This window comes from Aotus nancymaae, unplaced genomic scaffold (assembly GCF_030222135.1).
Source record: "Aotus nancymaae isolate 86718 unplaced genomic scaffold, 86718_ANA_hifiasm-v0.15.2.pri h1tg000011l, whole genome shotgun sequence".
NCBI lineage: Eukaryota > Metazoa > Chordata > Mammalia > Primates > Aotidae > Aotus > Aotus nancymaae.
The window spans coordinates 77,994,692-78,009,319 of NW_026988422.1; the positions used below are offsets into that span (position 1 = coordinate 77,994,692).

Consider the following 14,628-nt stretch of genomic DNA (forward strand, 5'->3'; position numbering starts at 1 on the left):
CACCTGCTCCCTGAATAATTTCAATCCAGGACTCAAGAAACATGCATTGAAGATGTTCTAGAGATGGCTTGAAATGGGATGGGGGGCTCATGGTCAAAAGCTAACTTCCTGGATACACTCTCAACACCCACTTCCTAAGAGCTGGTGTGAGAGCTTTAGAAGATAGTGCTCTAAGCCACAGCTTAAACCACAGTTAGCGTGGCAGGGTGATTTCTTGACATACAAACTTAGGTTTTGCCACCTTTGCATCTCCTCTAACCTTTCCCAAGAAGTAGCCAGGTCTAAGTTTGTTTTATTTTATTCTTTGGCAGTGGGGAGAGGGGTGAGGAATATTTGTATTTTAAGGCTGAATGCAGAAAATCATGGGCTTGGAGAAATAAGTTGGGAGAAGAAAGAGCAGGAAGAAAGAAAGGTAGATCTCCCTAAGCTGGGGAGGAGGTGGTGCTCTGTGGCTCCACGGGGAGTGAGAACCTATTTCCTACTTGCTCGTCACTCAGAGGCTGTCAGATGGCCTGGGTTCCCTTATCTCAGCAAAATCACCCACTTTTAAGCTTGGCACAACAGTAGTAGAACCACCTGCCATCACAGAACCCACTTGCATCGATTGGGGTGCTTTGGGCTGCAAGTAATAGAAAACCCAAACATGAACTGGTTTAACAACAGAAAGATGTATCTTCTCAAATAATGGTTCAGTGAATCTTTTCATCTTGTAACTACCTGCCTCTGGGTGCCAGGCTACTTCCCCTGTGATTGTTAGATGGCTGCAGCAGCTCTAGCAGTCACATACAGACACAACCATATCCAGGAGCAGAGGACCCTCTCTTTTGGATGTCTGTTCTTGAGCTCCTGGCCTCTCAAAGTGCTAGGATGACAGATATGAGCCACTGCACTCAGCTGCAAAGAAACCTTTCACAGGAGACTTCTTCCCCTCTAATGATCCATGGCAGGGTGACACACAGATTTAAAACCACCCCTGGAAAGAGGCTGAGATGGCAACAAGGGATTCTTGTTAGAATGAACGCTGGGGAATCAGGCACCATAACTATGACAATAAAGGTATGGACAAGAAACATTCCAGAAGCATCATAAAGAGAGATGAAATGGGGATTGTCAAAAACTTAATAAGCCTCAAGCCTCCTGTATTCTTTAACTATGTAAGAGAAAGGGATATCCACCCATACTCATTTCCTGGTAATGACTGACAATGAATTTCCAGCCAATTGAATGGGGACTCAGAGCCAGATTAATTTAAATTCAAAAACATCTAACAAAACATAACATTTCTTGTACACCCGAGTTGGTGGAGTAAAATAAGTATCTATATTGATGATGATGATGATGATGATGATGATGATGATGATACAAAGCAGAAGATGCTGCTTTTCTGATGTCTAAGCCTGTTGATTCATATAACGTTACCTCCTCCACCCATAGGACTCTCTCAAATTGTTCCATCTACCAGGCTGAGCCTACTTGTTCTGAGCTGGTGTTTCTGCCACTGCATTACTCAGCCCCTGCCTTCTGCTTTCTGCCTAGGTCCTCTGGATCAATGCTCCTCTTAACATTTGTGCTTGGTTATGGATGCAATATTTACCCCATTCTCTTAGCTCCATCCCCTATTTTTGTATGGGTTGGTCCCACTCACTCCCATCTGTGGACATTCTAGACCCGGTGTTGTGTCCAGAGGGGTCATACAAACTGTGATTTGCCCATTTTGAGCAGCAAAATCTCAACTAAACTAACCGTGTAAGGGGGATGCCATCCACTTGGAGAGTTGTCTAAATTGTAATTTTATGCATATGAGAAAAAGATTCCTTGAGAATTATTGACCCTGTGCTTGTGCATAAGAACTGTGTTCAGTGAACTCATTAGTATATATGTTGTGAATTTTGTTTATGGGTTTCTTATGGTGCTTCTAGAGCCTCACCACCAAGGAAATGGTTTGAACCCTTACCCAGGCTGGGGAAAGGACGTACACCTCTTTCCTCTCACTCCTGGACCCTGCACTGCAGCTCCTCTGTCAATATGCTTTGGCCCTTTCATCCTCCTTTTCAGCACTTGGCTGCCATCTTGATGGAAGCCCCTATGACCAAGTTCCCATCAAGTGCACTTGCAAACACTGAAGTGCCTTCCAAGTAGAATGTTATTGAAGGCCCCACCTCCCTCTTTCATATCCTTAAAATTCTGACTGCCTGCTTGTTATGGGCTGAATTGTGCCCCCCAACCCAAAATTCATATGTTGAAGCCCTGACCCCCAGTACCTCAGAATGTGGCTGTGTATGACGATTGGACTTTTAAAGAGGTAATTAAGTTAAAATGGGATCATTGAGGTGGACCCCAATCCAACAGGTCTGCTGTCCATATGAGAGTAGGAGATTAGGACAAGACAGACACAGAGGGAAGACCACGTGAAGACACACTGAGAAGATGGCTGTGGGGGAACAGCCTGTTACATAGCAAGAGTGACGCCATCTTGAAGCAAAACCGCTATGATAACCGATGTTCTACCAAGGTGTACCCGTAGCACAGATAAACCTCATAATCTCCCCAGTGGCCACTAGGTTTGCAAGAACACCTGAGGCATGACCAGCTGCACATGTTTTACCCTAAAAGCTTGCTACATAAAGGGTATTTTACGGAGGGCAGGTGTGGATCCACAATTTCATAGCCATTTCAGACATAGTATCTGTTCCTAAGTCCTTATTAAATGTTCCTTTCTGAGAAACTGGATTTCTCAGCCTCTTTCTTCAGCCTCTCAGCTCCCTTGGCCTTTGGGGGTAAGTTTGCATAGACCTACTCACTACAGAACAATGGCCATCTACAGGACAAACAGAAAGGCCTTAGAAGAAACCAACGCTGCTGACACCTTGATCTTGAACTTCCAGCCTCCAGAACTGTGAGGAAGTAAAGGTCTGTTGTGTAAGCCATGCAGTCTGTGGGGCTTTTATGGCAGCCCTAGTGCACCAGTATACTGCTGTAATTCATCCACTCAGCAAATTTATCTCACTCTCTGCTTTCTTGTCTCTTTTTAAACTTTGGAGATGGCTTTGCCTGATTTCCTGGTCTCTCTGATGAGTGTTTCTTTTTTCATTTTGTTTCCTTTTTACTTTTGTCTCTCTTCCTTTCTTTCCTTTCTCCTTCCTCCATCTCCCTCTCTCTGTCTTTCGCTCCTGCAGCACCAATAAGGAGTGCTACAGAATCCATAATATTTAGCAACAAACAAGCAAAAACTTCACTTCCTAAACGGAACTAAAATTTGTTGCTACCAGGTACCTTCATTGACACTTTCTGTGTAACACAGTGAACTTCCTCATGGCACTACTAGCTCAGAACCAAGGCTGTTCAATCACTTCAAATCACTATTACAAATTTATTCATAGGCAAGTAATGGAATGATATATTCTCAAATTCCATCCTGTCTTCTGAGTCCATGACTCAAGGGGTTTTTGTGGGTGCTAAATGAGATCAAACAGAGTGTCTTACACAGTACCTAGCACATGGTAGGCTCCATAAAATATAACTGTTATTATAATCATTATTATTATTACCCCATGTCTGTGCCATCTCCTCCCACCCAGCACACAGGAGTTGCCTCAGCAAATTTCTATTATTTCTAAGAAATTTTTTTTAAAAAACACCACGTTCTCTTTCAGCTCCTCCAAAGTAAAGTAAACATGCCAAATGACCTCCAAAAACCAATGACATGACATTTTTATCCCATGCCGTGATGGAAGCCACCTGCCACATTGATGCAATGCCTTCATGCGCATACAAAGTTTGTTTTCAAATTTTTATTTGATGTTGAGTCTTGACAAAGAAATTCAATAGGAAGCGGAACAATAAGTAAAAAGCTGCCAAACCAAGGAAGAACGTCCTGCGCTGGTGGTAGCCCTATCATCAATGGCATTCTCTCCCACAGTGGAGCAGCGGCCTCACTCAGAAGTCCTCGGGGGCTCAGAACGGGTTGCCCAGGAAGCCATCACCCTGGGGAACTGGCTACGCGGCCCATTCTCAAGGTGTCTGCAGTGGCTCAGCTCCTCGCTCCCCAGGCCGCACTGCCACTCCAGGGTCTCCTCCTGCCCTTCAGAACTCAGGGTTTCCCGGTGCCTTGGCATGGCTCGTGGTCCAGACCCAGGCCTCTGGGGCCAACCCTGAGGCTGACCAACATCTGGACAGAGGTACCCACTTATGGGCTGGCAGAAGTCAACATTACTTCTGTTCAGTGCAAGGTCTGAAATCAAACCGGAAGCTTCCCACATGCTACAAATAGAATAAGAGGAAAGAAAATGAAATGTTCCTCCCCTGTTTTATTTTGATAAACTATCAAATACATAGAAAAATAAAAAGAATAGCATAACTAACAACCATATACCCTTCTCCTAGACTTACCAGTCATTAGCATTTTGTCACATCCACTTTGCCTCTTTGCTCTTTCTCTGTCACACATGTACGCACCTGGTGTATATGTGTGCATGTATATACTTTTTTGTTAACCCATGTGAAAATAAGTTAGACATCAAAACACACTACATATAAAAACACAATGCATGTATATATACTTATATGTCTACACACATATATACACATATCTGTGATTATACACACACCACACACACACACACACACACACAGGAATGTATTGCAGAACACAGAGGCAGGCATCTCTGTCTCTGCAGATTGGGTGCTCAGGGCTTCCCGGTCAACCCTAAACATGCCCTCTAACATCGTTCAGGCTGTGGAAACATAAATGTTCCTCCACAGCTCTTGCCCATGTCATCAAAACAAAAGATAAGTGTGTCCAGATGCTGGGAAGGATTGTGGGTTGTGTCTCTGTTGATTTTGGAGGCAGACAAAACCTGAGTATGAGGAGGCTTGAGTGTTTGGGCAAGAGGAAAGACAGATACTTTGACTTCCCCAAGTCCTTCCTCTCAGATAGCAAGAATGCGATAGATTCGTACATAATGATGTGTCGTTTTCCAGAAGCACACACATTTATTTTCTTGCCTCTTTTTATGCTACAATTTGTTCTTGTGAAGGTACTCACAAGTTAGCATGATATTTCTGAACAGTTGCTCATGACAGCTGAAGAATATCTTTCCACATTAAAGAATGCATATCACTCCTAAATTTGCATAAAAATAGATCTAAACAAACTACATATGAAGTGTGAGATGGACGACTCACCTGGGCAGTTACAGTAGAATTGCAAATGGTTTTATAGTTATTAAAATATTTAATAAGATTTAATTAAATTTACAAGTAAATAAATTTTGCTTTATTTGAATAATACTGATTTTAAGTGTTATTTTTATTAATATTATTTGCATTTTTCATTTAATAAAAGATCATTTAAAATAATTTAGGAAAAATCATAGTTTGAAAGTTATTTTAACTTTTCATATTTTTATATTTTTTCATTTACATTTTCATGAAAATATATTCACATTTTGTATATTTTGAATTCAATTATTTTATTTTTTAATCTTTTGGCTCATTACTGTCAATAGAAAATAATGTGTGGTAATATTGATTATGGCAATGTAATTAATGATTTCACTAAAATGAAAGAGTAAAATACTTTCTAAAATAAATATATGCTAATGTAAGAATTTTGTGTTTATACATTACATTTCTCATCCAAACCTTGACAGTTCATCATCATAACAGCCAGATGTGAACTATAACAATTAGATTCAGTTTCTTAAATATTTTGCCAACTTTCAGTCATAAGAAAATCATAGCTTCGTAGAATATTTGTTCTGTCATTGTACAAGTACATTTGAGAAGGTAGGATAAAACCCATGTTATTTAGTGGTTCCCTAGTTTTGTATACAACTCTTTTTGTTTTGTTTTTAAGTATTTTTAACATATAAATAGAGATGGGGTCTTGCTATGCCGACCAGGCTGATCTTGACCTCCTAGCTTCAAGTGATTCTCCCATCTCAGCCTCCCAAAGTGCTGGGATTACAAGTGCGAGCCACCACGCCTGGCCAGTATACAGCTCTTAAATGTTTACACACATGGTTTATGACTTCTCTGTATACTCTTATCCGAGGGCCTCTATTCATAGTCTTAAGATCCCAAAATGTTAGGACAGACCTGCACACAAAGAACTTTGGATACACACACACATGCATGTGTCTCATTTATATAAAACATCCATGCAAAACCAACTAAGGGCCAGGCAAGGTAGCTCGTGCCTATGATCTAAATGCTTTGGCTTCTACACAGCAAAGAAAACAATCAACAAAATGAACAGACAACCCACAAAATGGAAGAAAATGTTTGCAAACTACCCCCTGACAAGGGATGAATAACCAGAATATATAAGGAGTTTAAACAACTCTATAGGAAAATAATCTAATAATCTGATTTTAAAAATGGGCAAAAGATGTGAATAGGCATTTCTCAAAAGAAGACACATAAATGGCAAAAAGGCATATGAAAAGTTGCTCAAATCATTGATCATCAGAGAAATGCAGATCAAAACCACAGTAAGATATTATCTCACCCCAGTTAAAACTGTTTATATCCAAAAGACAGTCAATAACAAATGCTGGTGAGAATGTGGAGAAAAGGGAACCCTTGTATACTGTTGGTGGTGATGCAAGTTAGTACAACCAGTATAGAGAACAGTTTGGAGTTTCCTCAAAAGACTGAAAATAAAGCTACCATAGGATCCAGCGATCCCACTGCTGGGTATGTACCCAAGAGAAAGGAAATCAGTATAGTGAAGTGATATCTGCACTCCCATGTTTGATGCAGCACTGTTTACAACAGCTAAGATTTGGAAGCAATCTAAGTGTTCATCAACCGATGAACAGATAAAGAAAGCGTGGTACATATACACAATGGATTAGTATTCAGCCATTAAAAAAAAAAAATCAGAGACCAGTCATGGTGGCTTATGCCTGTAATTCCAGCATTTTGGGAGGCCAAGGCCAGTGGCTCACTTGAGGTCAGGAGTTCAGGACCAGCCTGGCCTACATGGAGAAACCCCATCTCTACAAAAAATACATGTGGCAGCTCACACCTGTAATCCCAGCTACTTGAGAGGCTGAGGCAGAAGAATCACTTAAATTCAGGAAGTAGAGGTTGCAGTGAGCCAAGATTGCACCACTGCACTCCAGCCTGGGCAACAAAGCAAGACTCTGTTTCAAAAAAAAAAAAAAAAAAATGAGATCCAGTCGTTTACAACAACCTGGATGGAACTGGAGATCATTATGTTAAAGGAAATAAGCCAATCACAGAAAGGCAAACATCTCATATTCTGACTTGTGTGTGAGATCTAAAAAAAAAAAAAAAAAACTCATGGACATAGAATGTAGAATGATGATTACCAGAGGCTGGGAAAGGTAGTGTGAGGCTGAGGTGGGTATGATTAATAGGTTAGAAAAAAAATAGGTAGAAATGGTAAATAAGACATACAATTTGATAGCACAACAGAGTGACTATAGTCAATAATACGTGCGCATTGTACATTTAAAAAATAACTGAAAGATACGACTGGATTGTTTGTTACACAAATGATGAGTATTTGAGGGGAGAGATTCCCCATTCTCCATGATGTGACTGTTTCACATCGCATGTCTCTTTCAAAATATCTCATGTACTCTACAAATATATACACCTATCTTGTACCTACAATTTTTTTTAAAAAGGCTAACCAGATAAGGCCTCCTTTGCCACCTGCAAAGTAACAATGGCTGGATTTGGAAGTGCAGATCTGATCTGAAGTCTTGAGCAATTTCTCGCACCAGATGCTGGAAAGAAAGTTAGCGAATATAAAGTTCTGATAACTTCTAATTTCACGGAATGCCATAGTTCTGGGCCTGTGAGCTTGATGTTTTTTCACTTGTCCAGTAGAGGGCGCGCTCTTGAGAGAGGCTTTTGTAGCCAGAGGCTTCATGGGTGCTTAACTGCGGGTGGATTTGCGGGCAACCGGTTTTGTGCAAGCTACAGTATAGAGATCCCCTTTCTTACCCCTTCTCCTTCAGTGGGAGCTCAGCAAGCTCGAGGAGTGGCTGCTGGAGTTAGAGACCACCCTCTGTTTCTTGCTATTTGGTTTTTTTTTTTTGTCTGTTGTTAAACATTTATCAGCACACTATTGCTTCATATTATATGATATCCATAAATAGACCATTTTAAGTACTGTAAAATAATTGTTTCATGAAAAAAACCCAGCCGAAATTGTATAAACACTGTAATCCTAATTATTGCCGCATATAGCTGTATCACTTGTGTTTTATTTTTTACTTGGAAACAAACATGAAAAACATCTACAAAAGCATATCAGGCTTTGTCTCCAGGTAGTGATATTGGTGGTGAATATTTCATCGCTCTAATTTTTGCATTTTCCAAATATATACATTTATTTATTTATTTATTTATTTATTTATTTATTTATTTTCAGACAGAATCTTACTCTGTCACCCAGGCTGGAGTGCGGTGGCAATGTCTTGGCTCATTGCAACCTCCGCCTCCTGGGTTGAAGTGATTCTCCTGCCTCAACCTCCCAAGTAGCTGGAATGACAGGCTCCCGCCACCACACCTGGCTCATTTTTGTGTTTTTAATATAGATGAGGTTTTGCCATGTTAGCCAGGATGGTCTTGAACTCCTGACTTCAAGTGATATGCCCGCCTTGACCTCCCAAAGTGCTGGGATTACAGGCGTAAGCCACCGCACTTGGCTATTGAAATATATAACATTTTATAATCAGAAACCAATTTAAAAACTCAAGCAGTCTCTTGCGGACGTGTGTAGATTGTGCTTTTGTTGAATTGGTGCTAAGGATTATCACGGAGATTAGCAGAAATTGAGAGAAGGAGGAAGACAGAGGCAAGATCATTAAAGAGCTGCAGATAAATAGACGCTCGCTTTTTCTTGAATGGATTTCTCACACCATCACTACAGTCTTTTAATTGATAATGATTTATAATGTGTGTGGTTTTTTTTTTGTTTTGTTTTTTTTTTGAGACAGAGTCTCTCTCTGTCACCCAGGCTGGAGTATAGTGGCTCTATCTCAGCTCACCGCAACCTCCACCTCCCAGTTGCAAGCAGTTCTCCTGCCTCAGCCTCCCAAGTAATGGAGCTTGGCTATATTTTACCCTTGTATGCTTGAAAAATTGTTAGCTATTTTAACTTTTTAGGAGTGTAAATTTATAATCACTTATGTCAAGTTATAAAACACTTCTGTTTGTCTGGTTGCTATTGCATTAGCTCCTTCTTTAATTTGGGATGAATTGACATCTTTTTCTCGTTGGGTCTTCCTATCTGGGATCATGTTCTTTCCATTGTTTCAAATCTTTTATAGACCATACTAAACCTTTATATTTCTCTTCATATGGATTCTTCCATTATCATTTTAGAGCCATTCTTAGATATTTTATTTTTTATTGTTATTAGGGAAGGAATCTCATTTTCTCTTTATGTCTTCTCATCTGTTATTACTGGTATATATAAAAAAACTATTGACTTTGGCATATTTATTATGTATCTGGCTGTATTATTGAAACTTTATTATTTTTTAATAGCTTTTCAGATGGCTCTCTTGGGTTTTCTTGACATACACCGGCTGCAAATAATATAAATTTGTCTCTTCCTCCCACAATTATGTATCTTATTTCTACTTTATACAGAAGTGCATTGGATGAGAATTCAAGAACAATGTTGACAAATGAAAATAACCCCGGGTATCCTTTTCTTTCCCAAATTTAAGCACAGTATCTGAAATACAGCAGTCACCATGGAATGGGACGTAAGTGTGATGTTCTAATTTTCCCAATTTAAAAAGAAGTTTAGAAATTTAAATTGAGAATGAATATTAAATTTTATCAAGTATTCTACTGTCTACCATTAAACCACTTACTTTTCAAATTTCTCTACTTGATTCAGGAGAATATTGCTATAAATGCATTTGGGGGGGAGTTTGTTTGTTTGTTTGTTTGTTTTTTGGCTTGCCAATACTTGTTTTACTTTTCTTTTTTCTTTTTTTTTTTTTTTGAGACAGAGCCTTGCTCTATTACTCAAGTTGCAGGCCAGTGGCATGATCACAGCTTACTGCATCCTTGAATTCCTGGGCTCAAATGATCCTCCTGCCTTAGCCTGCGGAGTAGCTGGGACTACAAGCTTGTACCACACACGGCTCTTTTTAAAACAAAAATGGGAGGCTGAGATGGGAGGATTGTTTAAGGCCAGGAGTTTGAGATCAGCCTGGGAAACATGACTTATGTTGAATAACAGTGGTGAAAGTGGGCAACCTGGTTGTGTTCCAAATTTTATGGAAAAGGCTTTCAATTTTTCCCCCTTCAGTAGGATACTAGCTGTGGGTCTGTCATATATTGTTTTCATTATGTTGAAGTATGTTCCTTCTATCCCCAGGTTTCTGAGGGTTTTAATCATGGAGGAATGTTGAATTTTACCAAATGCTTTCTCAGCATCAATTGAGATGATCATATGGTTTTCATCCTTCATTCTGTTGGTATGGTGCATCACATAGATTGATCTGCGTATGTTGAACCATCCTTGCATCCCATAGCCAAATCCCACTTGCTCTTGATAAATAATCTTTTTAATGTATGCTTGAATTCAATTTGGAAGTATTTTGTTGAGAATGTTTGCATCAATAGTCATCAGAGGCATTGGCCTGTAGTTTTCTTTTCTGATGTGACTGTCTGGTTTTGGTATCAGGGTAACACTGGCTTCATAGGATTAGTTTGAAAATATCCTCTCCTCCATTTTTTGAAATAGTTTGAGTAGGATTGGTACTAGTTCTTCCTTAAATGTTTAGTAGAATTCAACAGCGAATCGACTGCCAGACTTTTCTTTACTGGGAGACTTTTTCTTTTCCTTTTTTTTAACTTTTATGTTCAGGAGTACAGGTGAAGGTTTGTTATGCAGGTAAACTAGTGTCGTGGGGTCTGTTGTACAGATTATTTCATTACCCAGGTATTAAGCCCAGTGCCCAACAATGATCTTTTCTACTCCTCTCCCTCTTCCCACCCTCCATCCTCAAGTAGGCCCCAGTGTCTGTTGTTTCCTTCTTTGTGTTCACAGATTCTTTCATTTAGCCCCACTTATAAGTGAGAATACACAGTATTTGATTTTTCTTTTCCTGTGTTAGTTTGCTATGATAATAACCTCCAGCTCCATCCATGTTCCTGCAAAAGACACCACCTCATTCTTTTTTTATGGCTGCATAGTATTCCATGGTGTATATGTACCACATTTTCTTTATTCCATCTGTCATTGATGAGCCTTTAAGTTGATTTCATGTATTTGCTATTATGACTAGTTGGTTGGCCTTTCTGAAGACACCAATCTGTACCAATTATGCCAAAAGACAGTCAGCTAGCTTGTGGTTTTCCCGAATAACACACTTAAGAATCCACTAAGATGGCAAACATTTCATTAAAAAAAATCTTCTTCCTTTTTGTAGGTAGTTCTGAGCATTCAATATTTTTCCCATGGGGTTAAAAGTACCTAAGTATATGGTTACTTGGCAACTGTGGAAAAACAAGGTCAGAAATCAAGAATTGGCAGTTTTTCGATTTTTATTTCTTTGTGAATATTTAACATAAATGCAGAGAAGTAAAGCATTAACACAAATCAGAGTGTTTCGGTGAATAAATTTCAGTAGCTCAACTTAGCATCAACTATAAACAAACATGTCAAAGTTTCCTGGACAATGAGAGCATTTATATTTTTTAAAACAGGTAAATTTCTTATTGATGGCCACTAAGCGATGTCTGTAGCGTCTTTATCATATAGCAGTTCCATCTACACACTATGCCTTTTTAACTGAGCTGTCCTACATTGCAAGTACATGTTTTTAATGTTGTCTGCCTTCTGTGCTCTTCCTGCAGGTTTGCTATTAAAATATATTAAACTGTATTTTAGAAAGAAAGATACCAATCTCCATACATGACAAAAAAAAAAAATGGGGCTGGCAGTGGTGGCTCATGCCTGTAATCCTAGCACTTTGGGAGGCCAAGGCAGGTGGATCACCTGAAGCTGGGAGTTCGAGACCAGCCTGACTAACATGGAGAAACCCCATCTCTACTAAAAATACAAAAAATTAGCCGGGCATGGTGGCACATGCCTGTAATCCCAGCTACTCGGAAGGCTGAGGCAGGAGAATCGCTTGAACCCAGTAGGTGGAGGTTGTGGTGAGCCGAGATCGGCCATTGCACTCCAGCTTGGGCAACAAGAGTGAAATTCCGTCTCAGAAAAGAAAAGAAAAAATGATAGATTTTAGTGGCAAAAAGGTAAGACATGAAACAGTGTATGCAATATGCATCCAAATTTTTTAAAAAGCACATATGATGCCTTTAAAAGGATACACAAAAGCTGGCAATAATTGTTAAAACAATGACCCTGTGGGTAAGAGGTTGGGGAGGCGGTGCAGAGTTTGTGTGTGGGGGTTGGGAGTGATGAGAAATGTACCTCTCAGTGACATGCACAGGTGCCTGTTGGGTTGCTTACCACATATCAACTATGCAGATCAATGTGTATGAAAGGCCTTCGCACTCTGAGATCAGATGAGTAAGCACTTATTTTCTTACAGACTTTAACTTTTTTTTGTCCTTGTTTTTAGGTTGAGATTTCTAATTCAACTGGAATTGATCTTGGGAACAAATGTACAATATTGTTTTTCTAACTCTGAGCCCTGGGCTCCATAGAATTACAGGCGAGGAACTCCCAGGCGGGGCGTAGGGAAAGGAGCAGGCCGGGGCAGCTCCACCTTCGTCCGGACTCCAGGTCGAAATCCCGCCTCGATCTTGTAGTCTGCACATGCAGGTGGGGATGTGCTATTAGCAGCTAGAAATAATAGTCAGGAATTCAGAGGTGAGTTCAGGTCTAGTGATGCAAAATTCAGTAATTTCAGAGGAAAAAAAACAGAGGAGGATGTCCTCGTTCTTGCAGTCACCAATCCTGGAAAAACAAAATAAATAGAGAAAAGCAAAAAACTGAACCATCAACTTCTGAAAGTCCGAACTTAAATCAGCCTTAAAAAGAAATTAAAGGGGCTGGGCGTAGTAGCTCATGCCTGTAATCCCACACTTTGGGAGGCTGAGGCAGGCAGATCACCTGAGGTCAGGAGTTTGAGACCAGCCTGGTCAATGTGGTGAAACCCTGTCTCTATTTAAAAATACAAAAATTAGGCCAGGAGCGGTGGCTCACGCCTGTAATCCCAGCACTTTGGGAGGTCGAGGCGGGTGGATCACGAGGTCAAGAGATCGAGACCATCCTGGTCAACATGGTGAAACCCCTTCTCTACTAAAAATACAAAAAATTAGCCGGGCATGGTGGTGCATGCCTCTAATCCCAGCTAGTCAGGAGGCTGAGGCAGAAGAATCACTTGAACCCGGGAGGTGCAAGTTGCAGTGAGCCGAGTTTGCAGCATTGCACTCCAGCCTGGGGGACAAGAGTGACAAAGAAAAGAAAGAAGAAAGAAAGAAAGAAAGAAAGAAAGAAAGAAAGAAGAAAGAAAGAGAAAGGAAGGAAGGAAGGGAGGGAGGGAGGGAGGGAGGGAGGGAGGGAAGGAGAGAGGAAAGAAAGGAAGGAAGGAAGGAATTAAAGAGAAAGTAACACAGAATGTTTTAAAGTCTACAGCGTGGTTACCTTGGGCCTAGAAAGAGCCTGTCTCGAACGGGGAGGAGGCACTCATCACCAAGAACCTACACCTGCCACATCAGGTAGGAAACACGTGGGAGAAAATGGAATTCTGCAGCCACTGAGGCTGGCGACACAAGAAAGCTGAAAATCTTTGGGGCTTGGAACGGCTTGTATTTCTTTACTCTTTGGTCTTTATTGAACTCCTGCTGCAAAACAGGAATGTCTAGGAGCTGGGGTTATTGTAGTGAGCAGAACGGCCAAACCCCTCTGCCTCTGGGGTGTCTGCCTCCTAGTGCGGGGAGACAAGCCGCAAAGAAAACCATGAAGGGAAGGACCAGACACTGTATCAGATGGAGATGACTGTCACGGAGAAACCATAGCGGGGGAGGGGGAGGGATGGGGAGTCGGGGGAGAGGGAGGGTGGAGGTGGTTGGAGAAGGCGCCATTTCCCCAGGACCTAGACGGTGCTCTGTAGATGCCCGGGGAACGGGGTGGCCAGGCAGGGCCGGCCGGCCCATGCAGTAGCGCCCGCACTGTGAAGGTGCAACAGCGGGAGTGAGGGGGAATGTGCCGGGGTTAAACTGAGGAAGCCTGGCCACCTCATGGAGTTTGCTCTGTGAGGCTTAAGGCTGGACCGGTGTGACCACCAGCTTCAGGACCCACGCACTTTGGGACAATCTGATGCCCAAGGAGTTTGGGGGCTTTTGGAGGTAAGGCCCTGCCCAGGCAGGATTACTTTAAACAGCATATTTATTTATTTATTTGTTTATATTTCCTTTGAGACAGAGTCTCATTCTGCCCCCCTCCCACCACCACCCAGGCCGGAGTGTAGTGGCCTGATCTTGGCTCACTGCAACCTCTACCTCCCAAGATCAAGCAATTCTCCCTGCTTCAACCTCCCTGGGATTACAGATGTCCACCACCACCCCCAGCCAATTTTATTTTTTTGTAGAGACAGGGTTTTGCCACGTCGGCCAGGCAGGCCTCAACCTCCTGATCTCAGGTGATCC

The 14,628-nt window shown here is 41.2% G+C and overlaps 1 protein-coding gene across 1 annotated transcript in view; it reads left to right on the top strand.

Annotated features, from left to right (window-relative positions):
• Positions 1 to 13,998, top strand: part of LOC105721265 (putative serpin A13) — a 29,474-nt gene extending 15,476 nt beyond the window's left edge. Inside the window, 1 exon segment of the mRNA XM_064374532.1 lies at positions 13,912 to 13,998. Within this exon segment, the coding sequence (XP_064230602.1) occupies positions 13,912 to 13,998 (87 nt within the window).
• The last annotated feature ends 630 nt before the right edge of the window (positions 13,999 to 14,628 follow it).